At 55.4% G+C, this 27,476-nt stretch overlaps 2 protein-coding genes across 9 annotated transcripts; both read left to right on the top strand.

Moving 5' to 3' along the window:
• Nucleotides 1–11,901, top strand: CAPN10 (calpain 10). 2 transcript variants are annotated; one of them, XM_036421152.2, is made up of 12 exons: nt 1–135; nt 2,532–2,663; nt 3,840–4,036; nt 4,854–5,071; nt 6,667–6,808; nt 7,468–7,634; nt 7,782–8,062; nt 8,931–9,133; nt 9,238–9,493; nt 10,951–11,150; nt 11,365–11,410; nt 11,505–11,901. In XM_036421152.2, the coding sequence occupies exons 1-12, from the start codon at nt 10–12 to the stop codon at nt 11,532–11,534; spliced, it is 1,998 nt and encodes a 665-aa protein (XP_036277045.1). In that variant the 5' UTR covers nt 1–9; the 3' UTR covers nt 11,535–11,901. The 2 variants fall into 2 exon arrangements, with proteins under 2 accessions (XP_036277045.1, XP_036277046.1); XM_036421153.2 differs by lacking the exons at nt 8,931–9,133; nt 9,238–9,493.
• Nucleotides 4,935–26,291, top strand: GPR35 (G protein-coupled receptor 35). Of its 7 annotated transcripts, XM_036421161.1 has the most exons (3): nt 14,622–14,760; nt 16,075–16,156; nt 24,981–26,291. In XM_036421161.1, the coding sequence occupies exons 1-3, from the start codon at nt 14,637–14,639 to the stop codon at nt 25,894–25,896; spliced, it is 1,122 nt and encodes a 373-aa protein (XP_036277054.1). In that variant the 5' UTR covers nt 14,622–14,636; the 3' UTR covers nt 25,897–26,291. The 7 variants fall into 7 exon arrangements, with proteins under 7 accessions (XP_036277048.1, XP_036277053.1, XP_036277054.1 ...); XM_036421155.1 differs by lacking the exons at nt 14,622–14,760; nt 16,075–16,156 and adding an exon at nt 4,935–5,071 and having other exon boundaries at nt 24,975–26,291; XM_036421160.2 differs by lacking the exon at nt 16,075–16,156 and having other exon boundaries at nt 14,562–14,760; nt 24,975–26,291.
• Nucleotides 26,292–27,476: the final 1,185 nt, after the last annotated feature.

Raw genomic sequence — 27,476 nt, forward strand, 5'->3', positions numbered from 1 at the left:
GCGCCCAAGATGCGCCCGCCCGCCAGGGAGCTCTTCCGGGACCCCGCCTTCCCTGCCTCGAATTCCTCGCTCTTCTCCAGTTACTCCACGCCACTAGCCCAGTTCCGGGAGGACATCACGTGGAGGAGGCCCCAGGTGAGCGGCTGGCGAGGTCTTGGTCTAGGTCTCTGCACGATTTTTCCTGCCGGGGTGCGAGCGCGGAGGCTGGCGGAGCGGCCGGCTTGGTGGCCGGGGTCAGCCGGGTCTGGGCGCGCGGTGGCCCGCAGGGTCTGCCTGCTGTCCTCAGGAGTAGGTTCCCAGGCTCCCTATCCCCCGTGGTAGCTCCTTCTGAAGCTGATTCAGGGAGTGCTAAGCCCCGAGCTCAGGATCCCCACCTGTGAGAGCGCAGTTCAGTTCGGAAGAGGATTGGGGCACAGCGAGAGGGGCGTGTCCACAGACCTAAACCATGCCCCACCTCCCTGCTTCTGCTCAGAAGGGCGTCTCACCAGAGTTCTTGGCTCTTCTGTTTGCTTGTGTGTCTGCTGATACTCTCGTGCTCTCATGGAAGGGCCGGGATGAACCTATGAAACAAAGCCACTCTGCTCTGCAGATTTCTCTTTTGGGCTTATTTCAGATGTAAACATTTTAAGGTGGTAACTTAAAGGGGTGCTCTGTCCTAGTGTTATGTTGACATCTGTAGAAATTGGCTGCTGAGTGAGACTGCCCTGGGACAACAAGCCTGCCTCCCCCAGGTGTACGTGACTGCCAGAACTTCTGGGCTCTGACGATTGAGGCGCCTTTCTGGTGCTGCACCGCCAGGGCCTGTTTGGCCTGGGAGGAGTCACACGAGTGGAATTTGGGTAAAAATGGATCTTAGTTGCGATGGGAGGCCATTAGAGGGTTTTTTGTAGGGGACTGATTTAGCTGGGTATGTGTTTGAAGAAGCTCACTCTTAGTGCCTGTGGAAAGTGGATGGTCAGAGCAAGAATGCCATTGCAGTGGTCCTGAGAAGGATGAAGGGGCTTAGATTAGTGTGATAGCCGTTAGGACTTTGGTGGGTCTTAGTAGCCGGTTAGAAGTAGAGGATGAAGATAATGACTTCTAGATTTCGAGCTTGAACACCTGGGTGGATGATGGTCCCATTTGATATACTAGGGGAAAGTTGTGTGTGTGTGTGTGTGTGTGTGTGTGTGTGTGTGTGTGTGGAAATCTATGATTGGTTTTGCTCTCACATGTAATTGGTGCTGTCAGTGGGCAGGTGGATGTGAGAGTTGGGAGTTCAGGACCATCTGGGTAGAGGCTTGATCTGGGAATTGGACTTACGGGCCAGGGCCTGGAAGAGAGTGTCAGATAGAGGAGGACTAGGACTCGGAACTGAGCCTGGAGGAACTCTTAACATTTCCCAGTGGGGTCAGCAAGTTCCGGGATAGGTGTACTTGAGAAGCAGCAGGCCATGAAGTGAAAGGACACGCAGGGTACATGGAATCATGGAATTCACCAGGGGACTGCTGGGCTTAAGAAACAGCCCTCCACCACCATCCTCCCTTCTCTCTCACGCTCACATAAAGAACACACTCTGTTCTGATGCTGTGGAATCCAACAGGACACTGATGCCAGTTGCATTTGACAATGTTGCAGGAGGTGACACTGGTAAAGAAGGTTTGGGGGTATGAAGCCAGAGGGGCCTGCAGGGGCGAGGGAGGGGGACAAGTAGAGATGACAGCTCTTTTCAGAAATTTGTCAGTGAAGAGAAACCTAGAAGGGAAATAGTGCTGAGGGGCAATGTCGTAGAGAAGACGGAGATTCTGCTTGTGCCTTATGCTGGAGGGATTTTACCCGAGTAGGTGGAAGAGGGAAGGGGTCTCGGGCCTGAAGCAGGAGAGGAGGCAGGTCAGGTGGCTTCTAGTGAAGCATGAGGTGAGGACATTTTGAGAAGAGAAAGAATAGGAGGCATAAGCTCACCCAAGCTGTGGGAAAGTGAGCCTTTTAGAAAAACAGTGGGATTTCCAGCGGTATAGAGGACACACTCAAGATTCCCCGTTATGAATTTAAAGTGAAACCATTTGCTCAGGTAGCTCAGCTGGTTAGAGCATTGTCTAAAAACACCAGGAGTGAGGGTTTGATTCTCAGTCAAGGTACATATAAGAATCAACCAATGAGTATATAAATAAGTGGAATAACAAATCAATTTCTCTCCCCTTTCCTCTCTCTTTGCAAAAATCAATAAGTCAGATTTAAAAATGAAGTGAAGCCAGTTTCTGATGAACGTTTAGCTGTCTTGAGAAGAGAAGTGGTAGCATTCATCCAGAGTTTTGCCAGTTAAGGAATGTGGATGAACAGGGACCCCATAATCTAAAGCTGGACAGAGTGACCTGAAGCCAGGAGGGTCTGAGCGATAGTGTCTACAAGAAGCCAGCTGCTTCCCTTCCCCTGTTAGGCAACATGGATAAGCAGAAAAGCTCCTCCCAGCCTGTCACCTAGATCCTGTGTTCTCTGTTTTAAAGACTGGCATGAGGCATGATGTAACTGTGGACAATTTTATTTATTTTTAGGAAATTTGTGCTACGCCCCGGCTGTTTCCAGATAACCCACAGGAAGGGCAGGTGAAGCAAGGGCTTCTGGGGGACTGCTGGTTCCTGTGTGCCTGCGCCGCCCTGCAGAAGAGCCGGCACCTCCTGGACCAGGTGTCTGTGAGAGTGCAGCTTTCTCTTCTGCTCTGTCTTCATGTCTGCTGTGCCCAGGAAGGAAGCAAGAGGCCAGGCGGCTGAACCCCTTGTTCTGTGGGACTCTGTTGCAGCTGCTCAGCATGGGCAGTGGGGAACTCAGCCGTCAGGCCACAAGGGCTCCCAGACATGACGCAGTGTCCCCTCTCCCACAGCGGTACTTTCTGCCCTGCTCTGCCAAACCCCAAGCACGCTTCTTATGGAGTCAGAACCATGCATCTAAACTAAAAAGTCAAACGTGCCAGCCTAGACAGGAAAGGGTTGGCTGAGGAAGCCTGTGCCCTGGTTTGGAATTAGTGTCCTTAGCTAGTTAACTTCTTAAATAGGTTTTAAATATAAATTGGCAAAAGATGATTGAAACTCTTTTTGACAGGTGTAGAAGGCCTGCTCAGATTCCCTCCCTGGACCATTGATGGCCTTCTATTTGGCTTCTTGCTAAATATCACCAATGAATGCAGCAATGTTCATTGACAGCGGTGACCCCATTCAGAGCTCATCCTGGGTCCCGGCTCCATGCTAAGTAAGCACAGCACTTCGCTGGCTTTCACTCACAGGCCTCACCGGATGTGACCCATTTTCACCAATGAGGGCACTAGAACCATTGTCACTGATTTCTGGCTAGTGAGTGGCAGAACCAGGACCAAACACGTCATCTAGGTGCACAGTCCCCACTGCCTCTCGGGTCAGAACAAACCTGGCAGTGAACATGGGTCCAGGTTCTGGCAGAGGTCATGGGCTTCAGGCGTCTGCAGGAGGGTTGCTGTGCCCATGGCAGCCTGCCATCTGCAGTCAGCTCTGCTGGGAATTGGGTCTCATGCTTCTAAAAGTCACATTTGTTTTAGATTCAGGTCAAGGGCTTATTTGGGACATTAGGGCATAATGGTTGACTTTAAGCTTCTTGGAGACACTGGCTCCCTCACTATCATCTTAAAATATTTTATTGAGAAGTCTGGATTTTCAGTCCAATGGTTGGTTTTCCATGAGCACTGACTCAAGGCATGGCAGGAGGCAGATCCTTTGTAGACTGCAGGGTACTGTGGGAAGATACAGTATGGTCACACTCTGGTTAGCACGCTTGGAGGGCGCTGCGAGATATTTGTCTCATGGTCTCCTTTTGCCTTTCCCTGTGCATGGTAGGTCTTTCTTCCCGGACAGCCGAGCTGGCTCGACCAGACATACCGTGGCTCCTTCACCTGTCGAGTTTGGCAGTTTGGACGCTGGGTGGAGGTGACCATAGATGATCGTCTGCCTTGTCTTGCAGGGAGACTCTGCTTCTCCCGGTGCCAGAGAGAGGATGTATTCTGGCTTCCATTACTGGAGAAGGTCTATGCCAAGTACGTGTGCTGGAGGCTGGCAGGCTGGTCCATGCCACCTTAGACTGCCCCCAGGAGCAGGTCTCTGCTCTCTCTCACTGCAGAATCCTGTCATTTCCAGCCACTTGGTGGCAGGTCCTGGGGTGGGACTGACTGGGTCCGGAGACAGGAACTCTTGAGGGTTGGCCTGTGGTTTGCCTCCCTTTCCTTGCCCTTATTTCACAGTGGGCATGAGGGAGGGTGTGTATTTTCTTCCTTTCTCTTTCCTCAAACCCCAGCAAGAAATATGTTTCCATCTATTTGTTTTTCACCCCTGGGGACAGGCTGCCTCTCTGCAGGTTGTTGGAGAGAAAAGAGGCCAGCTACGTATCAGCCTTTTTATCTGGTCCTGACAGAGCCCAAAACCCTCAAGCAGAGTGAATTGAGGCCCTTTCTTCCTAGAATGCATTTACCATCTTGCTGACAGTGAACTGATAGGCAGGGCTTTGCACCCAGGTCAGGAGGGAGGCCTGCTACAGACATTGGGGTTGGAGCCTATCAAATGGAATGGATATCACAGCCTCTGCCCACACCGCCTCACTCACGCTTGTGCCCACACTGGCAGTAGAAGAGGCTGTGCACGTGGCAGAGGCGGCTGGGCTTTGCTGGGACACTGCATGTCAGCCGTGAAGGCGTAATTGTGCCTGGCTGTGGTGAGGGCGAGGCAGCAGGAAAGAAAAGCAATAGAAGCTGGGTGGATGGGATCACGATTTTTTGGAGTGCCGTGGACAAAGGTGATAGAAGAGAGGCAGGAGGCTACTCCCCTTGCCTGAGGCTCATTCCTGTGTCTGTCTCCCAGGGTCCATGGGTCCTACGAGCACCTATGGGCAGGGCAGGTGGCAGATGCCCTGGTGGACCTAACTGGTGGCCTGGCAGAAAGGTGGAACCTGAAGAACTTGGCAAGCAGCAGTAGCCAACAGGATGGATCTGGTAGCTCAGAGTTCAAGAATTGTTGGCAGCTGCTCAGCCTCAAGGAGCGGTGTCTGATCAGCTGCTCAGTGTTCAGCCCCAGAGCAGGTGAGGCGGTGGTCATGCAGAGGGTCTACACACACACACACACACACACACACACACACACACCCTCAGATCCTGGAGGCAATCCCTGAGGCCCCGTCTGGAATGAGTAGAAAGTGGAGACATTTGTCCTACCAAGCTCGTGTCCGGCTGTGTGACCTTGTCCTGCTGCCTGTCCCTCTCCAAAGGGAGGGTCCCTTTTCCCTTGACCAGGACTTACCTCCCGGTAGGCAGGAGCCTGTGTGAGGTCACCGCTGTGCAGAGATGGCCTAGGAAGCACATGGCAGTACCATCTCTGGCTCAGCTGACAACCTGTGAAATTAGCACTCAGGTTTCCACTGTAGTGATATGTATGTACATTAAAGACAAGTTGTTGGAAGGAAAAATTCCCTCAAACATAGCTACCTTTGACTTTTTAGTATACTTTCCCAGTTTTTCATAAATGTACTTTTTGCATTCTGCATCCTAGATTTTCTGTTACATAAACTTGGTCAACTTATCTCATTAGTGAATCTGCTGTAGCTTTTTTCATCTTTCCCTTCATGTTGGAAGTTTAAGGTCTTTCTGATTTTATGCTGTTATAAATAACAGCATCTCTATGCATACACATTTCCTATTTAGTATTATTTCCACAATGGAATTTTGATATGTATTTTTAAAATTGATTTCAGAGAGGAAGAGGGAGAGAGACAGAGATGACAGAGAATCATTAATCAGCTGCCTCCTGCACGCCCCCTATTGGGGATTGATCCCGAAACCTGGGCATGTGCCCTGATTGGGGATCAAACTGTGACCATCTGGTTCATAAGTGGACACTCAACCATTGACCCACACGGGCTGGTCCACAATGCAATATTTTATCAAAGACTATGAACATTGAAATAAATTGGCTCTTGTTGACAATTATGCTCCTGGTGTATGTGTGAGGGTTGGCACAGGCCTGGGACAGGCTCCTCCCCTGAGAGTGGGCTAGACACGGGCTGCTGGAAGTCACCTGGAGCCCACTGAAGTGGCAAGGGGCTGGGGACATGGGTGGTAGCTACAATGCCATTCTGAACAAAGCACTTAGAGACAGCCCAGGAGTTTCTTCTCTTTGTGTTGGACCACCACTCCTCCTCTCCAGGTAGGTGTCGTCTTGTTCGGCTCCTATGTCTTCTGTCTCTTGTCTCAGGGCAGGTGGAGTCATTTCTCCTCAGACCTCAGTCCTCCCACTGCCCATCTATCCCCTGCCTCCCCAGTTGGCATTGCCAAGTGTTCTCCCTTTTCCCTTGGTGGTCACAGACTGTTGATGATGGTGCTAACAGTAGGACTTTTGAGACCTGGCCCTGCACCAGGCATCCTGCACGGCCATGTGACCAGATAGTGAGGCCCAGAGAAGGGAATGAGCTGCCAGGCCTGGTCCAGTTCCTCACTTGGGGCTCTGTGCTATCTAAGGCCACTGCTGAGCTAACTGTCCACATGATTAGGAAAGGAGCCCCAGGTGATCTGTGGGATCTGGGTGCCTGGGGGGCTGGACCAATCCCCAGGAAAGGAGACAAGACCTGTACATCTGCTGGGTTTGGGCATTCCTGCCCTTGACTGAGCTGTTCCTCGCCTAGGTGCCAGGGAGCTGGGGGAATTTCACGCCTTCATTGTCTCGGACCTACGCGAGCTCCGGGGTCAGGCTGGTCAGAGCATCTTGCTGTTTCGCATTCAGAACCCCTGGGGCCGGCGGTGCTGGCAGGGGCCGTGGAGAGAGGGGTGAGTGCAGTTGGCACAGTCATCAAGGGGTGGGGGGTGCAGGCCTGGAGGGGCGTCTGGGCCCCCGTGCTGTGGTTGGTGCCATGGTAGTTTCTGTGGTCAGGACAGTGCTCAATTTGCTCCCAGCAAGGCCCCCTTAACCTTAAGGCCACATGGTCTGTGCTTGGCATCAGGCGGTCCAGGAGGCTGGCTGAGTGCTTGGTGCTGAGGGTGCCCATGGAACAGTAGACGCCCAGCCAGGCTGAGGGACAGGGACCTATGAGATGCCTATGTTATGTCCTCAGCTTGGCTTTAAGACTTGTAACTGATGGATGAAGGTGCTGTGACAGTCCCCTTAGGTGGCTGGGGTGGTGAGCAGATCCCACACTTGGTCTGAGCAGCCATGCCTGAAGCAATGAGCAGATGTCTTTCTGTCACTGCTCACTGACCCATTCGCTCATCCAGGTCATGTGGCAGGAGGAGAGGTGATGGCCCTGAGGAAGGTTAAGCCCAGGGCAAATGAAAGTGTGGGAAGGGGGCCACAGAGTTTGGCCCCAGGGTGCTTCAGGGACAGAACTCTCAGGACACCCTCTGTCCCCTCTGGCTCCCCTTGCCCCACTGCACGGTCAGTGCTGTCCCTCTCAGATGAGAGATCTCTGATGACCTGTGTTTCCTGCTAGGGGTGAAGGGTGGACCCAGGTGGACCCAGTGGACTCGGCAGAGCTGCTGTCCCAGCTCCAGGAAGGGGAGTTCTGGGTGGACGAGGAGGAGTTTCTCCGTGAATTTGACGAGGTCACCATTGGCTACCCGATCACAGAGGCTGGCCACCTGCAGAGCCTCTACTCAGGTAACCAGTACCATTCCTGGGGCAACCTTTGGAGGGTGCAGTGCGGCCACCCGAATGGACTTTGCTTTCTGAAGTCAAGCCTGAGCAGGCACTGGCTCCCGGTGGGGGAGCATGGGGAGCCTGACCTGTGGTGTGCTCTTGCCCTAGAGAAGGTGCTCAGCCACACTCAGGAGCTGCCGGGAGCCTGGGTCCAGGGGCAGTCCGCAGGAGGCTGCCGGAACAACAGCGGCTTTCCCAGCAACCCCAAGTTCTGGCTGCGGGTCTCAGAACCAAGCGAGGTGTACATTGCCGTTCTGCAGAGGCCCAGGATGCGCTCGGTGGACTGGGCCGGCCGGGCCCAGGTGCAACTGGGGGGCAGCCGCGTTGTATGGAGTCCAGCAAGCATTCCGGGCAAGGACTACCCTGCCGTGGGTCTGCATCTCTGGAAGGTAACTGCTGGGCCAGCTTCCCACTCACTGAAGTACAGGGTCCATGGAGATGGGAGGTACGTGGATGTCTGAATCCTAAGAGCTGCAGTGCTGGGACACGCATGACTGACAAGAGCCCCACAGGCCTCCCCCCACCTGCCCTGGTGTTCCTGGGGATCATGTGCCTGCTGGGGCTCCCACAGACCTGGCACTGAGAGGACTGGGTTCCCGGCCTGGCCCTGGGTGTGTCTGAGGGCCAAAGGAAACCAGAACCAAAGCCCGGAGTTGGTGGGGCTCTGAGAGCCGGTGTTTGTGGAGATCTGAGCCCAGCTTGGCTGCTTCTTGTACTTGGAGAGGTCACTCCACCCTCCCTGTGCCCTCAGTCTCCTCCCTATCAGGTGGGGAGGGTGACGGCTGATCCTGTGGGATTGTGCAATGAGCCCTCTGGCCCCCAGTGGAGATGCCTGTCCTGGGGACAGGAGCATGGCTGGTGCAGGAACTTGCCTGTTTGCTGCCATGGCCTAGTTTTTAGTCTTTGTATGTCCTGCCAAGGTCTCATAGCACAAGGCACAGTGTTCCCTGTCCCTCTGTGGGTGTGGCTTACATTGTGTTCTTTTCCTCCTGCTGAGTTGCTGGAAAGCCTTTTATCCAGCAGCCTCAGGTTGCGGTAGCTGTGGGCATAGCACTTTCACATCTGTGTGTCCCAGGGCAGGAGGTCCTGCAGGCTCTTATAGGGACAGGCTAAGTGGAAGCCCAGGGTCATGGGCATTTTCAGCTGGCCCCTGGGAGGTGGAGTGCTTTATGTGTTAACTCCTTTGAGGAGAGGCTCTGGTGTCAGGAGTGGGTGGGCAGATCTCTGTGAGTTTCCACACAGGCCTCCTCTCCACAGGTAGAGAAGCGGCGGGTCAGCCTGCCCAGGATCCTGTCTACGCCTCCTGTGGCTGGCACTGTGTGCCATGCATATGACCGCGAGGTCCATCTCCGCTGTGAGCTCACCCCTGGCTACTACCTGGCCGTCCCCAGCACCTTCTTAAAGAATGTGCCAGGACAGTTTTTGCTCCGGGTCTTCTCCAGCGGGAGAGTCTCCCTCAGGTGAGGGGCCTGGCCATTTTGGGGGGCCTGTGTGCTCCTGCCTTGACCGAGGCAGGTCAGACAGTGCCTTTAGACCCTCTCCTGTGCTTGTTTTTCCCGGGCAGTGCCATCAAGACAGTGGTCCAGAGCCCTGGCCCTGGGGAGACCCTGTTGGCGGGGGAGTGGGAGACTGTGCAGCTGCAGGGCTCCTGGAAGATCGGCCAGACAGCTGGGGGCAGCCGGAACTTCGCCTCCTACTCCAGCAACCCCTGCTTCCCCCTCACGGTCCCTGAGGGCCCAGGCACCCGCTGCATCCGGATCACTCTGCACCAGCACTGCCTAGACAGCGACTGCCACCCCATCGGCTTCCATGTTTTCCAGGCAAGCTCTGAGAGCTCTTGGAGAACTGGGGGGACTGTGAGCCAGGATGGGGTGAGATCTGATGTGGAGCCCTGGACTTAGTCATTTGGACATGTTGCCCAGGCTGGCTGGTCATGTGCATGACTCATTTCTAGGTTTTATCAAGTCTGTAATTCACTGGTGGTCACAGGTAGCTCAGGCATCTCCTTGTCCCTTTGCTCTGGCTCAGAACAACTATGTTATGGGGTCAGTTCTCCCCAGGACAGTGTCTCCCACCCAGGAGGCCAGTGGCATCACCCGGGAGTGATCAGTCAAACACCAGCAGCTCTCCAGAGCTGTGTAACCCTGCCCTCTACCCATGGCCCACAGAATGAGGCTGTTCTGGGGTGTGTGTGCCTCTGAGAACCAGGGAGAAGTGGGTGATGGCGAGGGTTTGTGGGAAAGCGCAGTAAAGGGGGTTTGGGGAAGGCCACACTGGCTAAGACCATTGGGGAACTGACAGCCACTCTGCTGCCCAAATGGCGCTGCCAGGAGTTTCAGATCAGAAAGAAACCCCAAAGCCAGGTGGTGGTGAGGAGCTCACAAGGTCCCCGAGGTTCTTGGGGCCAGGCAGCTCAGTCTGAGGGCTCAGCTGTGTGGGGTGGCTCCTGAACCCCAGGTAGAACCAAGGAAAGAGGGGGCTTCCAGGACCTCAGGCTGAAAGTATGTTGTCCCTACTGGTACCTATTATAGAATGGCTAGGAGTCCAGAGGGGGTGCTGCCAGTGAGTCATAGCCACCCAGAGCACCTTCCTTGGCTGTCGGCTCTCTCTCCCTCCATGTAGGCAATACACCTTAGCAGACCTGTAGTTGGAGGAAGAGGAGAAGTCAGAGGTTGCAGGCCCAGACCACATGGCCAGTGAGGCTCCTCAGCCCACACCCTGCTGTGCTCCTGGAGGTCTAATTCTAGACGGGCAGGGTGAAGTGGCCAGTGTTCCAGGATCTGAGGGGGGAAGAGACCCACGTAGCCTGGAGCACAGGTGATCTGGGGGGAGGGTGGGACTTTCTGATTGAGAAGGTTCTGTACTCTAGAGAATGGGCAGAGCTTCTGAGAAGCCCCCTTCCCAAGAGTGGAGACACCATTTGCTTGGAAAAAAGTGCCAGTGGCCAGCAGGTGCCTCAGGGCCTAAGCAGAGACAATTTGGGTGGTTCCCAGGCATGGGCACCTGACACCTGATGGGGCTTCCTGGCAAGGGTGGCAGGGCCTCAGTGAGTGGTGAGCCCAGCTTTGGGGGGCTGCTGCTCCTTAGATGGAGGGGGACCAGGCATGAGCCCCAGGAGACTGCAACTGGGGCTGCTCCAGCCCAGCACACCCTCAGCAGGTCTCCAACTGGGGCTGCTTTGGGCCTGGGAAAGAGAGCAGCCAGCCTGAGACTGAGGATAGTGGGCATCTCTGTCTGCCCCATGGACAGGCTTCCTAGTCAGTCTGTGCCTCCCCAGGTTCCAGCGGACAGCGCAGGTCAAGACACGCCCTCCCTGCTGCTCCAGAAGCCTGTGCTGAGCTGTGTGCCACATTGCTACACCCAGGAAGTGAGCCGCGTCTGCCACCTGTCTGCAGGGACCTACCGGATAGTGCCCTCCACCTACCTGCCAGACACAGAGGGGGCCTTCACAGTGACCATCGCAACCAGAATAGACAGGTGGGCGGTGGGGGGCTGTAGTCCTCAGGATCTCAGTGCCTACCTTCACCCTGTTCTCCCGCCTACCTCACATGCCCCCGCTGTTAGCTGTCTTGGCGTAGACCAGGGACTGACACAGTACCTAGGGACTCCTTGCCTATCAGCCTATGGGAGTGTAGATGCGCCTGCGTGCTGGGAAGGGACCTTGGGCTGACCCAGGTGTTCTTTCCCACAGACGCTCCATTCACAGCCAGGAAATGCTGGGGCAGCTCCTGCAAGAGGTACATGGGCCTGGGAGGGGCTTCCTGGTACCCTGCGGCCTTCATTCCCCAGCCTCTCCCAGGGGGTCACACCTCACCATCTCTCCTTTCACAGGCCTCCTTCATGGCAGTGATGAAGACCTAACTGGATAACCCCACTGGAGACCTCAGAGGCCTTGGCCCATGATGTCCTTACACAGCGTCCTTGCTCGGTGCCACCAGCCTCAGTGCTGTAGCTGCCAGTCCTACACTGAGCAACTGCATATGCCTGTGGCACTAGGTGAAGGTTCCTCCTCATCCTGGAGAGAGGCAGCCCCAGGGTCAGGCAGGTGCTGCAGGGAGGGCAAGAAAGGCCCAACACAAGTGTCCTGCTCCCTGAGCCAAGACAACAGCTCCGCCGAGTCCCTCCGGGCTCCAGAGAAGCTCATAGCTGCAGACGAGTGTGTCAGCGCACAGCTGTTTGCAGCACTTCTGGAAGTAACTTTATAAATAAACATGTTTACTGAGCAGTTTACAGATGTCTTATTTCAAACAGCCTCCAAGGTGGGGAGGTTCAGGGAGGAGTGGGATGGTGAGACAGTGTTCGGAGGGTCAAGGAGGAGGATCTAGTGTACAGGGCCGGTGCAGGAGGGATGCTTCCCACCATCCCCCCACCTGGCGGCTTTGCCATCACCAACCAGTGGTATTCCCATGCACCGGGGAACCCGAGGCCTGGTGTTCCGCCGCACGGCATTGCCACACTTGCCAGAGGATGTGCCTGGGACCCCTCTCCATATGGACACAGCAAACCCCATCTTGCCCCTCCGACTCGGTCTGCATCATGTCAACATCAGCCAGGGCGTCCAACCAGCTAGTGTCTGTCCTGGGAAAAATTGCCGCTGCCTCTTGTCCAGACCGCACAAGTGACCTGCTTCTAAGCTTTCCCAACTGTTCTTCATGGCTGTACCCCTGTACCTGAGGCCTAGTGATCTGGATTAGGGCTGCCCTACGGTGGAACCCCCAGTCCATAGAGGCCACACAAATTCAAATGGAGCCACCACTCCCACATCTTCAGGGAGGTCCTCATGTTCAACCCCTGTGGTGCCAGTGTTACCATTGTAATTAGTTATTAATAATAGGAAAGGAGCTAAGGGGCGGCCAGACATTATAAGCATAGCCAACAGGAACCTGCAATTTCACACCACCAGGGACCACCAGTCCAGTCCTTGCAGCTCACTGGCAGAAAGGACTGAACAAAGGGGAAGGCAGGTATGGGCAGTGAAGTGAGTGATGTATGGAAAATACTTGCCTGTCAGTCTAACCTTAGAACAAAGATAATTGGCCAGAGGGGTGGAGCCACAGCAAACCTGAGAAAATTTGGGAATGTATCATCCTGAGACAAAGGAATTCACTCTCGTTCCTCTGGCTTTGTCCTGCTTCCTTTGCTCCTGTGTTCTCTCCAAAGCCCTATGGCCCTAGAAACTATATGGCCCAAGGCCACATGGACCCTACACACATGGGCTGCAGCTGGGGACACAATCTAAGCTATCCAGATGCTGGACTGGACTGTGCACATGTGGAGTGGAAACTGGACACTGACTTTAATCCTAGCTTTGCTGAAGACAAAATAGGACTTTTTCCTTGGAGGGACGGGAAAATGGGAACTTGGAAACTCAGGGGTTTGTTTCTACACAAATGCCACTTATCCTCTCATGTGAATCTCAGGAAAGTCCTTTCCTTGTGACATCACGAGAAGCCTACTTCCGCAGCCCCCCACCGATAATACCAGTTTTGATTTGTTGTCTGTAGGATGAAGGTTTCAGTGTTCCCTTGGCCTTTCTGACTCACATGCCTGACCTACTGAGGGTTCTGGTCATCTGCCATGTGTCAGCCCCAATTATGTGCTTAGAGTCTAGGAAGTGATCCCAAGAGCTCACTGTTGCCACTGATTGGTCAAGCCAGCTGTGTGTGCACCCCTGCTCCAGGCAGGTCTCTGGCCCTGGGGGCTGCTCCAGCTGAGCAGGCTTTGTCATCCATCCATCTTCTGTTTTCCACTTGTTTTGCTGCAAAGCAGTTTGATTACATGAAAAGTGAGAAAGCCAAGCATTATGTCACCCATTAAGATTCCCCGCAGTATGGCCCTGTGCGGGTGGGGAGGTGGGGGCGGGGGGAGTACCTCCCTTCCAGAGGAGGCTGTGGTAGACAATGTGAGATGCGGCTAACTGCCCCATCACATCTGGGCAAGGGGCCCAGAACTCTCAAAGGCAGGGGCTAGCCTTTCCAGGACAGAGGGGTAAGGGTGGCAGCTGGTGCTGGCTCCTCCCCAAAATCCTTGGGTGACTCACCCTTTCCCCTCTGAGGCACCCTGGCTGTGACGGGATCTGGGACAAGTCTGGGTCTCTCGTTGGGTGATGGGGAAGAACTGGCTCGACAGAGGGCCCAATCGGGGCTCCACTGGGGGCTGGTGAGGCAGTGGCCCTCCGGGCTTCTAGGACCTGTGTGATTGGGGCAGTTGGGCATGGTCTCCATGCCCCTTCAAGCCAGCCCCTTCTGCCTGGGCCTGAGCTGGCCTTACATGGACCTCACAGGCACTGGCAGAGCTGAAGGAGACCTTCCCTGGGCAGCCTCTGCAGCCACAGGGCCTGGATCCACTCAGTGCAGCCAGTCTCTGGTCTTTAGTCTCTGGACTCCAATGTCCTTGTTGAAAACCTGTCTGGGCTCTGTCCCCATCCACAGTGTGCCCTCCACACCCCCATCCCGGCGCTAGCCCTCTGGTTTGTCCTGGAGTCCTTGGTAGCAGGGGTGGGCCAGCCTGTCCAGAGGAGTGGAGGAACATGGGCTGTTCCCCATTCTTCCAGGGTCTAAGCAGGCCCCCCTCCCACCCCATGGCCTATCTCCCATGCCTGAGACACTGGGCCTCAGTCTTTGTATTCTCATGTTTGTGGCTGGTGCGGAGCCCAGGGCAGGGCAGCTTGGACTAAGCTGGGGTTCCATGAAACCCAGAGGAGCAGCCTGCCCAGCCAAGCTGAGTGCCAGTGCTGAGCCCAGGGCTATGTCCAGCCAGAGCCAGGCCCACCTGGGGTCCGTCCCCAGATGCTCTGTGGACCTGCCAGTGGAGGGTGAAGACCGCCTCCCTCCTGTGCACAGTAGCTGGCAGTTGTAGCAGACAGGTGTGTGTGCAGGTGAAAACAGATTTCCCACCCTTCTCAGCAGACTTTGCCCGCTTTGTTTGCGGTTCCTTCTCATTTTCACTTCCTGCTGCAGAGGCATGGTACCTTCTCCGGAGGAGCCGTGTGCTACCCAGTCCTGGTCCTGGCTCTTCTCTCTAATGTCTTCGCCCACCCTCCTTCCCCCAAGCCTGGATCAGCGTGGAGGGTGGCAGAGCTTCTGCAGTGAGTACTGAGACCCCGGTGCCCTGCGAGCAGGTAGACAGGGAAAGGGCCTGGCCTGCCAGACTTCCTGGACAGGAGGCAGGATGGAAAGGGGGCAGGGACAGCCAGATTTCCCCCAGGTTCTCCCATGTTCCAGGCTCTCTCGCTCTGTCACTTAGTTCACAATAGTTTCTTGCTCACTGTCTCATGGATGCTTCATTTGATTTTAGTGGATTCTGCCCCCAACATTTAACAGATTTAAACTGATTTTAAACTGATTTTTGCTGCATTTTGAAGTGAATAGAAGAGTCATGTTGCTCCTGGGAACTCTTTGGGGTCTTTGGACATGGCTGTGCTCTTCTCCAGTTTTGAGGGTGAGTTTGGGGACAGGATGTGCCCACCAGCTCCCTGTAGTATTCAGTTCTGCAGGTCTGGGGCCCCTAGATAGTCCTGACATGGAGGTGGCAGATGATGTGTGGGGGTGATCCTTGATTAGGGTCAGCCAGGAGCAGGGCAGAAGCTGGGCATCCCCAGGGAATGAAAAGGCACTCTCTGTGCCTGCAGTGCAGGTGGGAGAGGGGCAGGTTCAGAGAACATGGTGAGCACTAAGGCTGGAGGGGTAGGTAAAGAAAGGGCCTTGAGGCCATTTAAAGAGCCTGGGTCTTTTCTCTTGGGCAAGGGCAGCCATTGCAGTTTTAAGCAGGGCCTGATGGGAGTTTATTTGACATCTGCCTCTGGCTGAGGTCTTGGGGACAGACTGGAGGTTGGGGACTGTTGCAGACATCCAAGGAACAGATGGTTGTGTCCTAGCTGGGAGGTGATGGAGACTGAAAGAAGAGGTCAGTATCTAGATATGCCCAGGAAGCATAACCAGCAGACACGACACTTGAGGCTTTTTGATTGTATAGATCAATATTAGAATCCATGAGCATGGTATACCTCTCCATCTACCTTCATCTATGGAGACCTTCGTGAGTCTCTCTCAGAGTATTTTGTAGCTTTGAGCATACACGTTTTACTTTTTTCTCAAGTACTTTTGTTTTTTGATGCTTATAAATGCTATTGTATTTTTAGTTTCCTTTTTTCAGTTATTTGTTGCCAGAAATACATTTTTTTTGTCTATTAACCTCATAGCCTATAATATTGCTAATTCATTTACTGGTTCATAGTTATGGGATAAGTTCCTTTGGATTTTTGTGTATACACAATGCAGTCGTAATGTAGAAATAGAAAGGTTTACTTCTCCCTTGCCTGCCTGGAAGCGTTTTTTTTTTTTTGTTTTTTGTTTTTTGGTGGTTTTTTTTTTTTTTTTTTGGCCTTATTTCCCCTACTCAGAGTCCAGAACCATCGGAATGGAGGTGGTAGGCACCGTCCATGCTACTAAGTATAGTGGGAGCTTCCAGTCCCCCCACAGTGAGTACGGTGTTTCCTGTAGGTTATCTGTGATGCCCTTTGTCAGATCGAGGGAGTTTCCTTTCATTCCTAGCTGAGTTTCTATCATAAGTAAGTGTTGGATTTTGTCAAATGATTTTTTTTTGATATTGACTGAAAGGATTATATAAATGTTCTTCTTTATTGATGTAATGAATTCTACTGATTAGCATTCTAATGCGAAAATAACCCTTACGTTCTTGGGGAGCTGTGCAGGTGTCACTGACCTCACGAGAGACTGGCGCTCGGCTCGGGGTCTGGCTGAGGCAGTGCTGGCAGATCTATGCTGGAGATGAGCAGGTGGATGGCTGGGGACGGATGCAGCTGCTAGAGGGTGGGTGTGCCCTGAGGAGGTGCAAGCAGGGGTGTGTGTCCTGGGTGAGGATGAGGAGATGTGAAAGGGGGGCCCTGGATGGTGTGTGTGTATGTGTGTGTGTGTGTGTGTGTGTGTGTGTGTGTGTGTGTGTTTGCATGCACGTGCCCACACAGGACTCTGGATAAATCTTGGAATCTTCAGATTTTCAAAGTGAACAAACATTAAGTAAAACATCAAGACTTGCTCATGACTTTTCAGTGGACCCTGGCCTGACGCTAATCCGACCCCTAACACAGTCCAGCCTCCCTCCCTCCCTTCTCCCCACCTGTCTCCCCCCGGCCCAGCCTCGTAGGTGGACAGAAGCAGGAAGCTTCTTTGTAGATGAGACAGTGCGAGTAGGTGCTGCCTTTTCGTCAGCTCTGACCTATGTGGCTTTCTTAACTTTACTAATGATTTATCTGCATCTTCTAGATCCCACACCCAACGTAATTATTCATTTGCTTTATCCCCTAAGACATACAATAATCCCCAAACAACACAACCAACAGCATGATTGCCGAGAAGCTGAAAACGTTTTATCCTTGGGTTATATAGGCAAACGTGTGTTTTAAAATGATTTGGAAGATGAAACACTTCATCATTCTTTTTGTCCTCAGGCTGCAGAGACATAGTCAGAATACTGGACTTTTTTTTTTTTTTTAATTTTTTTACTGATCAAGGCATCACATATTTGTCCTCATCCCCCCATTCCCATCCCACAGAATAGTGGGCTTTAAAGTCATGTGGGCGAGTTCAGTGGGCTATGCCACCAGCTGCTAATCCAAGTTCATGGTTTCATCTTGTTTTCAAATTTAAGAATTCCTTTTTTAAAATGTACTTTAATTGACTTTAGTAATTACATGACTATTTACATGGTTCTAAAGTCAAATCCATACCCAGGTGTATTCACAGAAGTCTAGTCTCTACTCCTCTCTCCCTCACCCCATATCCACCTGTTCTCCACAGGTCACAATTTAATTGAAAACAAACTTGGTGGCTTATCCTCCCGCTTGTAAAAATGTAACCAGCTGGCCCCAAATAAGTGAATGAGCATCCACACCCTTGTTTACTTCGCGGCACCTCTTGGAGATAACCTCGTGGTGGTGGCACAGAGATGCTCCTCCTTCCTCCAGCTGCCCGCTGCTCCGTGGCCTGGACGGAACAGATGCCAGGACGGCCCCTGGGCTGCTGCGACCCTGCATGCCCAGGGGGGAGGGAGGAGATAGCATGGGAAGCAGCTTTTCTCTCTGCCTGCCTGTAGAATGGGTTCCTAGGAGCAGCTTTACAGGGTCAAAGGCCACGCATCTTTCATTTTGGTAGATATAACGAACCCCCTTCCATGGGGTGTGTGCCATGCTCAGTATCAGCGGGAGAGCTCTGAGGCTATAACTCCCGTCCCTCCCGAGTGTTGTGGACTCTGGCGTTTGCCCATGAGAAACGGAAATGCCACTGCAGGCACTTCTACTCTCTGTTTCTCTTTTTGTGAGTCTGTTGGGGTCTTTTCATATCTTTAATGAACCATTTACATCGCCTTTCCTGTGAAGTGTGTTCACATTTCTATTGTCTGGCATCTTGCCCAATGTCCAGGGGAAGTGAGTTCAGAGGCCAGCGGTCTTGGGGAAAGAGGGGGACATGAAAACGCAGCAAGTGTTTCTCGAGAGGCTGCTGAGTAAGATAACTTTTTTGGGTCTACCCCACACTAGCTCAAACCAGCCAAAGCTGGAGGTTGCTGCCCTTGGGGCGGAAGGGGTGGGGCTGGGAACCCCTCACAGAGAGACATGTCCTAGAAAAGGGAGACACGCCCTTCAGCTCTGGGTCTAGCTGCTGGAGATCCACATCTGACTTGCAAGCAGCGGTGAGATGCAATCACACCCCAGGCTCTCCACCATCACCCCTGCAGCCTGAGGGCCTCGCCAGGAGCAGGCCTGGCAACTCCTGTCTCCCCAGTGGGGAGCCCAGCTGGTTCTTGAGCAGGGGCATGGCCTCCTGGAAGTGGGGGGTGCCTCGCAGACAGAGGCCAGGATCTAGACCAGGCAGCTTGATGTCTGAGGCCCTGCGGGAAGGCAGCCTGTCCCGGAGCGGGACCTGGTGTGGGGCCAGCGGCCAGCCTCCCAGTCAGAGAAGCCTCAGGTAGAGACCAGGGAAGGAGGCCTGGGCGGGTAGAGGAGCACTGCAGGGGCAGGGAGAGAGCAAGAGGCTGGGAGGAGTCGAGACTCTGGCGTTTGCCCATGTGACAGGGAAACGAGCAGCCTCCCAGGCCCCCCTCGGCCGCTGCTGGGCGGGGTCCCAGGGGGCTCGTGCAGGCGCAGAGCAGAACCGGAGCCAGCAGTCCTGGGGAGCCAGCCAGGAGGAGGGGAACAGCCGCTGTCAGGTGAGTCTGTCAGGGTAGCCAGGGCTCGTGGTCAGCGCCCAGCAGAGCCTCCTCTGCCTTCTGCCAGCTCCGGCTGTGGTCTCGCTGCACAGCGGCCCGCCAGCTGTGCCCGGGAAGGTGGGCTGCTGCAGCCGGCTGATGGGGCACTCTGTCATCTGTAGGTGTCCGGATGCCTTGAGGCATGATGTCTGGGGTGACAGGTGCTTCCGGCAGCTGTTGAGGGAGGGGCCTGAGAAGGAGCAGGGAAGGGCAGTGCCATGGGAGCTCCCCTCACTGGGCCTGTGTGTGTCTGTGACTCTGTGGGGTGAGGATGGGGGTCTGGACCAGGATAGGGAGCCCCAAAGGCACCTCTCAGGCCCATCTGCTCTCGCACTCCCCACAGGACCTTTTCATGACCCTACATGACCAGGGGCACCTCAGGCACAGCCAGGCCCTGAGGGTGTGCCACTGGGGGCCTCCCTCAAACCCTGCCCCTCCTGTGCCCACCCTTAGCCTCAGTGATACCTTCCCTGCTCAGACACCTTTGCTGAGTGTATGAATGAATGAGCCGAGTGTGGGTCTCAGAGGCCAAAGATGGTTTCTATGTAGGGGGTCAGGCAGGAGGGAGCCCCGTGGCAGGGTGGCAGGTTTTCAAGGGAGGGAGGTGGCTGCTGTAGGGCGGGGCTGGCAGCAGGGTGTGCTAGGCTGGCCCAAGAACACGTCCAGCAGGCTCCTTCCGAGAAGCCCAGCTTCCCAGGGGCCCTTCCCTCTAGGGTTCACGTGGACCTAGGGCAGTGATGCATACGTAGCTCATGGCTGTCTCTCACAGCCCAACCGCCCTTTCCTCTCTGACCCCAAGGATTCAGAGAATGGGGCTGGAGGAGCCTCCCTGAGATCTGTGCTAACTCCCCCCACAAGCCTGTCACATGGACTCTCCCAGGCCAGTCAGGATGGACACAGGACAGGGCTCTGAGACTGCAGCAGGGGTGGCAGGCACGGGAGGAGGCCTCCAACCCCTGGCGGATGTTGGCAGCAGCATCGAGGCTGCCCTCGCCCATCCTCCCTGGCAGAGGACCATTGCTGTGGCTGTGAGATGCCCAGGAGTGAGGGGATGGGCCTGGTCTAGCACCTGCCCAGCATGGCCAGGCCTCTCAGACTCTGGGAAGCTGGCCTGCCATGGGGAGGGAGCCGGCTCCTGGGGAAGGCTCAGGGGCAGGTCCTCCCTCCCACCAGGCAGGTGTTTCTTCTTCTTCTTCTCCTCCTCCTCCTCCTCCTCCTCCTCCTCCTCCTCCTCCTCCTCCTCCTCCTCCTTCTTCTTCTTCTTCTTCTTCTTCTTCTTCTTCTTCTTCTAAATGTATTTTATTGATTTTTTTACAGAGAGGAAGGGAGAAGGAGAGAGAATTAGAAACATTGAAGAGAGAGAAACATCAATCATCAATCAGCTGCCTCCTGCACCCCTCCCCCACCCACCTCCAGGGATATGCCCACAACCAAGGTACATGCCCTTGATCAGAATCGAACCTGGGACCCTTGAGTCCACAAGCCGACACTCTATCCTCTGAGCCAAACCATTGAGGGCCAGGCAGATGTTTCTGAGCTTGCGGCCATCTAATGTTTATGGGGCACCTGCTTGGAGCCAGGAACCCTGCTCGGTCCTTGGCATGGTCACTGGACAGATTCTTCCCGTTGTCAGGGCCACCAACTGGTTAATACTCTTTATTGAGGTGCTGTTTGTTCTGTGCCCGGTGGTGATCTGTCCGAGGGCAGGCGGCATCCCAGTCACAAGCAAAGACTAAGGACTATTACAGCTGACTCTTGAACTGTGTGGCCCCACTTAGGCGCAGATTTTTTCTAATAAATATCGTATTTTCTCTTCTTTATGATTCTTCTTCACTCTAGCTTACTTTATTGTAAGAATACAGTATATAATGCATACAACATACAGTTAACATAATGCAGTTAACATGTTAACTGACTTCATGTTATCAGTAGGGCTTTTGGTCCGCAGGAAACTACTAGTAGTTAAGTTTTTGGGGAAGTCACTGTTGTATGTGGATCTTCAACTGTGTGGGGGTTGTTGCCTCTAACACACAAGTTGTTCAAGAGTCAACTGTACAAAAGGCAAGTTGTATGAAAAAAACGAAAAAAAACAAACACCAAAAAAACAAAACAAAAAAACGATGGAGAGGGTGTCAGAACTGGGCTGGGAGGGGGCCAGACAAAGGGAAAGGGGAGGCAGGAGGAGTCCATGGAGGGACACCTCCCCACTCCCATCCGTCAGACCTGGGTCTGGAGACTGTGGAGAAGAGGTGTGAAACGGGGCCCTCCTCAGGGGCCTCTGGGCAGGAGCACTGGTCCCAGGGTCAGGAGGCCGGGCCACTCCCTACTCAGGCCTCAGCTCCCCCTCTGTGAATGGACAGGGGCGGGGCCAGAAGGCTCCCAGCAGTCTGTAGAGAGAGAGAGAGAAATGCTGCAGGTGGCAATTGGTGGGGGAAGCTGAGGAGACAACGTCCCTGCCCTCAGGGTGCAGAGGGTCCAAAGGAAGGCCCGCTCCCCGCTCCCTACGCTCCCTACGCTGGGCTCAGAGTGCAGAGACCAGAGCAGGGGCGGCCTGGGAAGGGGCTTCTGAGGAGGAGAGGGGGAGGAGCAGGCCGGGTAAAGCAGCCGGCAGGTAGGTAGTCGGTCTGAGCAGCTGTTTGGTGGTCACCCGTCAGCGTGCCTGTGCATGTGAGGGTGCTGTACAGTGAGCAGGAGGCCCCTCCTGCCAGGATGAGGGTGGGGGCAGAGATGCTGGGACAGATGCCTCTGCTGGGGGAACCCTTCCGTGCTGCAAGTGCATGTGCTGTCTGGAGGTGACGACATAGTGCCCAGTCCCACTTCCCTTCCTGGAAATTCCCCAGGCAGCTCTGGGCTGGGGCAGAGGCGGGGAGCCTGTCAGCACACCAGCTGCCTTATCTGTCTTAAGGAGGGCCACAGTCAGGCAGCCTGAGGGGTGGGGGAGACGGCTCAGCCCGGGAAACTGAGGTTGACTGCAGGTCAGTGCCAACCTCCGGGTCAGGGGTCTCAGAGCCAGGCCAGGGCTGTGGTGGGGAGCCTCAGAGAGGGGTCGGGGCTGTGATGAGGCTTGGAGAGTGTCCTAATGTAGGAGGTCTGAGGGATAGGTCTGGAAAGGGGACCCCCCTCCATGAGGGTGGGCTGCAGTGCAGAGGAGCTCGAGGTATCTCCAGGGCCTAGACTCCCACCGAATTCAAGACTGAAAGCTACCTTGTGGGTGTGACCAGCATTAAAAAACTAGATAGAAAATATTTCCGTTCTGTGTTGCCAGTTTGGTGAGCTCTTTTTTGTGAAACCTTTAGAAACTTTTTTAATTGGCCTACCGTTGTTTAACAACATTATGTAAATTTCAGGGGCACAAGGTTATAATCCGACTTTTGTATACTCTAGTGCAGTGGTCAGCAAACTCATTAGTCAACAGGACAAATAGTAACAGGACAACGATTGAAATTTCTTTTGAGAGCCATATTTTTTAAACTTAAACTTCTTCTAATGCCACTTCTTCAAAACAGACTCACCCAGGCCGTGGTGTTTTGTGGAAGAGCCACACCCAAGGGGCCAAAGAGCCGCAGGCGGCCACTGCTCTATCTGTGTGCTCCCCACCGGGCCTCGTCTCTTTCCAGCACCACGCACCTCTCCTCCCCCTCCCGCCCTGGCTGGTGACTGCCATTCTGGTGTCTGTATCTATGAGTTTGTTTTTGTTTGTTTTGTTCGTTTGTTGCTTTTTTGTTTTATGTCCCACATATGAAGGGAATCATGGTCTTTGTCCGTTTCTGTCTGGCTTATTTCCCTTAGCATGATATGCTCAAGATCCGTCCCTCTTGTCACAAATGGTAACATTTCATCCTTTTTATGGCTGGGTCATGTTCCATTTGTATATTTTCACATCCTCTATCCTCGCCTTTTGTGCAACTTTTGTTTCGTTCACACTTGCCAGTCCTGGATCCTAGGTGGGGTCCCAGTTCCAGAGGCCTGTACAGTGCCCAGGCACCACTGTCTGTCCCGGATCCGACTGTGGGGTGCCTGGGGCTGGCAGACAGAGGGGCTGGGCGGTGGGAGGGCAGCCCCTGTGCACGCATAGGTCTCTCTGACGCTGACTGCACAGGCATCTTGGTGCAAATCACAAGGCGGCTTTCTGCTTCCTGTGTGGGAAGCAGACTGAAGAGGAAGCTGAGCCTGCTCCCCTTTCCTATGCCCACCTCCCCCGGCCGAATACACCAGGGCCCCTAGCAGCTGAGTGCTCAGAGCACGCACTTCTTCAGGGCGACCACAGTGTCTGTAAAAGGGGACGGTCCTGCATGTCTGGGCAGGAGGCCGGCAGGGGTCCCTGCCCTAGACGTACGTCCCCATGCTGGGGCTGGGCTATTTGGGTGGAACCAGGCCTTCACTTCCCAAGCTTTCCTGGGATGACTCCAGAGGACAGAGACGAGTAGACCCAGGTAGGTTCTGAGGGTTCTGGGTGGGAGCACCTCACACAGCTGGCCTGGCAGCTCACCAGGGTTTCTGGGTGGGAAGTAGCTAGGAGGGCAGGGTGGGTAGGAAGGAAGGGTCCCAACGGCTGGTTCTAGTGGGTTCTGGGGTGTCTACAGAGCGTGGCCTGGCTCATGGTCTGAGGAACCTCAGGATCTGGATAAAATGAGGTGACTCAGAAAGAACCAACGGAAGAATCCTTCCAAAAATGAGGAGTGAGATCACGGGGCGGGTTGGGATGTCACATACGGGAAAAGCATGCATGAAATTGTAATTGCTGGCAAATGTGCCATTTTAAAATGCAAAAGGGGTGGGATGGCATACTTGTGGAATATTTCTGCTCCTGGCTGAAACTTGCTACGGCCTCTCTAATGGTCTGTGTCTGGAGGCTCCCAGGGGCCCAGCCGGAGGCACTAATGAACCTAATTGCCCTGCAAATGCGGAGTATTTCCTGCTGGAAGTGGTGGGGGATGGAGGGGAGAGAAGAGAAAAGAACCCACCCAGCCTGGCCCAGCTCCTCCCCCCCCACCCACCCTCTTCGCAAACTGACCTGCTCCCATTCCCCACCTGGAGGGCCCGGGTTCCTGGGGTGGGAGGAGGAAGCTGCCCTGGTCCTCATCACATGCTCCATGACCCCACCCCATGGACACCAGCAGCGCAGCCCCCTGGGGGTCCAAGGGTGACCCAGCGCAGGGTGAATCCTCAGGCCCTGATCTTGTGTCTCCTGCCCCGCGTGGTGGGGCATTTGGGGGGAGGGGCGTGAGAAGTCAGCATAGACGGGGAGGGGAGGCTGTGTGGGAGCTTCTGGTGATGACGATGACGGGGTGGAGGTAGCCCAGTGCCACCGTGAGGCCGGTCTGGGCCTGGAGGGCAGAGCTCCCTCAGGGTGCTGACCACAAAGACTCAAGAGGCTCCCTATCCCAGATGGGGCCTGGGCGGGGGGCCTCGGAACAGGACCGGATGGGCGGACACTCGGAGGGAGGGCAGGCAGGAAGGAGGAGGAAGACCAGACTTCTGGAGTTTTCTGGGGAGCTGTCCTGAGCCACAGCCCCTGCTGTCTGGACTTCTGCTGCCAGGAGTGGCCAGGTGGGATACATGCTGACCACCCTGTTGAGGTGCAGGAGGGTCAAATGTAGGTCTGGGAAGCGGGAGGAGAGGCCATGCAGGCTGCATCCTGGGCCCTCCTCAGAGGGCCCTTTCCAGGCGCCCTGTCCTGAGAGCTGAATCGGCTGAACTGGAGGTGGGCAGTGACTCCTCTCCTTCCCGGCCCAGCAGATGGCAGGGCCCGGGGGGAGAAGGGTTCTGGAGAGTGCGAGGGACTGGCTCCAGGCCTGGGCTGGCTCACGGGGCCACATTGGGCCCACCCGGCTCCAAAGGTCTTGGCTTTCCCACCTTCTAGCGGGCAGGGGTCTGGCTTGTGGGGGCCTCAGAGCTCCTCTGGTTTCTATGACTTCTTTGGGAAAGTGAGTTTTGGATATGGGGTGGGGCTCATCCCTGGCCAGAGATGGGCAGGGCCTTGCCATTCTCGGAGCTCCGTGTGCTGCCGCCCTCCTCACCTCTGCTCCCTTCCTGCAGCCCCAGGACCATGAACAACAGCACCTGCCCCATCTCCAGCTCCCCGCTGGCCAAGCACATCTGCCACGCCTACCTGGGCCTGCTGCTGGTGCTGGGCCTGCTGCTCAACGGCCTGGCGCTCTGGGTGTTCTGCTGCCGCCTGCGCAAGTGGACGGAGACCCACATCTACATGGTCAACCTGGCCGTGGCCGACCTCTGCCTGCTCTGCTCTCTGCCCTTCATGCTCTCCTCCCTGAATCAGCCCAACGACGAAGACACGGTGTTCTGCCAGCTCTCCCAGGGCATCTACCTGGCCAACAGGTACATGAGCATCAGCCTGATCATGGCCATCGCTGTGGACCGCTACGTGGCGGTGCGGCACCCGCTGTACGGCCGCGGGCTCCGCTCCCCGAAGCAGGCCGGGGCCGTGTGTGCGGTGCTCTGGGTGCTGGTGGTCGGCTCCCTGCTGCTTCGCTGGGTCCTGAAGGATCAAGAGGGCGGCTTTTGCTTTGGGAACACCTCCCGGCAAAACCCCCAAACCGTGGTCTTCTCGCTGTTGGGCTTCTACCTGCCGCTGGCCGTGCTGGTCTTCTGCTCTCTGCAGGTGGTGACTGCCCTGGGCCAGAGGCCAGCTGCCGATGTGGGCCAGGCGGAGGCCACCCGGAAGGCTGCCTTCATGATCTGGGCGAACCTGGTGGTGTTCGTGGTCTGCTTCCTGCCCTTGCACGTGGTGCTGACTTGGTGGTTGGCCATGGGCCTGAGCACCTGTGCCGTTCAGGACGCCCTCCGCATTACTGGCAAGATCTCGGATGCCAATTGCTGCCTGGATGCCATCTGCTACTACTACATGACCAAGGAGTTCCAGGAGGCATCCGCATTAGCCGGGGCGCCCTCCGCCAAGGCTCACAAGAGCCAGGACTCTCTGTGTGTGACTCTGGCCTAGGAGACGACCCAGGCGTGTGGGGACCAGATCCAGGGCTCCCCAGGAGGTGCTGCCTGCTGGGGTGGGGGGAGGGGGGCGGCTGTGACTAGTGGTGAAGAGCCACAGGATGGGGCCCTGAGCTCACCATGGGCGTGGACACTCTCTAAGAAGCCTGCTGGGCAGGGATGACCCAGGCATGGAGCCTGGAAGTTAACAACCCTATCCCTGAGATGGAATTCAGATGGGGCAAGGGCAAAAGGACTGAGGCCTGAGCAAGGCCACCCCAGGGACTTTGGGATGAGCCTGCCCACCTGCTGTGTCCAGAGCCTGGTGGGCATTGGGGTGGGGGGGATACCTGCTGGGTCCTGCTGCCTCTCTGAGATCAGAATAAAGCTGTCCACCGGGGCTGATCCTGACAGGGGTTATGCGCTACCCACGTTTGCATGGTGGGAGGTGTGAGCTCTGGGGCATCTTCCTTGGTCACTCTTTAGGGCTCTCCCTCTGAAGTCTGGTACAGTGTGCAGCCTGGTGTCCTCCCGCTGGGCAGGCCAGGATCCCTGGGCCCCTCATAGGGCTGCTCAGATGTAGTAGGTGGGGAGAGTGGGACCATGAGGAGATTGCCGGGGTCTGTTGAGGGGACACACTCCCGTGCTTCACTCAGGAAAGCCTGGAGCCCTCTGGCCTCCAGACTCAAGTGGGAACAACCAGCGCTTCCAGAGGCTACTGTGGGTGCTGGTCCCGGGCGGGCCTGAGTTCCAAGGCCAACTCGCCCATCCCACTGCATGTCCTTGGGCACCAAACGACCTCCCTGCCCTGCTCTCCAGCTCTGTGACAGGAATGCAAATGGTGACCTCGTCCTGGCAGGGTTGGCCTCATAGTCGTGAGGCTGCTGCAGTCCCGCAGGCCCCTGGCTCAGGGATGGGGTCCACGCTCACCCCACCCTGTGCTCCCCAAACTCCCCACCCCTCCCCATCCCAGCCAGTCTCCCCATGTGTCTGCACCCCACTCTGGTCCTCCAGGTGCACCCTGCCCCCCGAACCCTGCCTACTGTCATCACAGCCCTGCTCTTCTGGGGACAGTTTCCAGTCTCTGACTTCTATCAGCCTAAACCTCGAGAGTTTTATTTTCCAAGGAATTGCCTAGAGGGCTGACAGGCTATCGGACTTCATAGAGATGTCTAGACCTGTCCTCTCCAGATCTGGGGATCAGGAAAACAGGCAGAATTGGGCCTAGTACTTGGCTCCAGTGCCATCCCCCCTCCCTGCCCCAGCATTTAAGACTAAGGAGAGGGGCGGCCAGAGGCCAGTGTGGGCCAGAAAAGAGCACCAGATCGGAAGTTTAACTCTGCCCAGGTGGCAGTAGCCTCCTGGAACCTGTGCTAAGGGTTCGGAGGCTCCTCTGTGCTCAGAGGGGCAGCGGCTGTGATACCTGCACAGGTTGGACTGGTCCTCACCGGGTGGAGGAAATTAAAGCAGCAGGAGGGGGAAAGCCGCCCTTTCTGGAGCCTCTGCAGGCTCTCCTGGCACGGAGGAAGCACTCGGCTCTCAAAGGACCTGTCCACCTCCTATGGATGCTCAGGGGCCCACCTTGCTGGCCCTTAG

Source organism: Pipistrellus kuhlii, unplaced genomic scaffold (assembly GCF_014108245.1).
Source record: "Pipistrellus kuhlii isolate mPipKuh1 unplaced genomic scaffold, mPipKuh1.p scaffold_m20_p_7, whole genome shotgun sequence".
Classification (NCBI taxonomy): Eukaryota; Metazoa; Chordata; class Mammalia; order Chiroptera; family Vespertilionidae; genus Pipistrellus; species Pipistrellus kuhlii.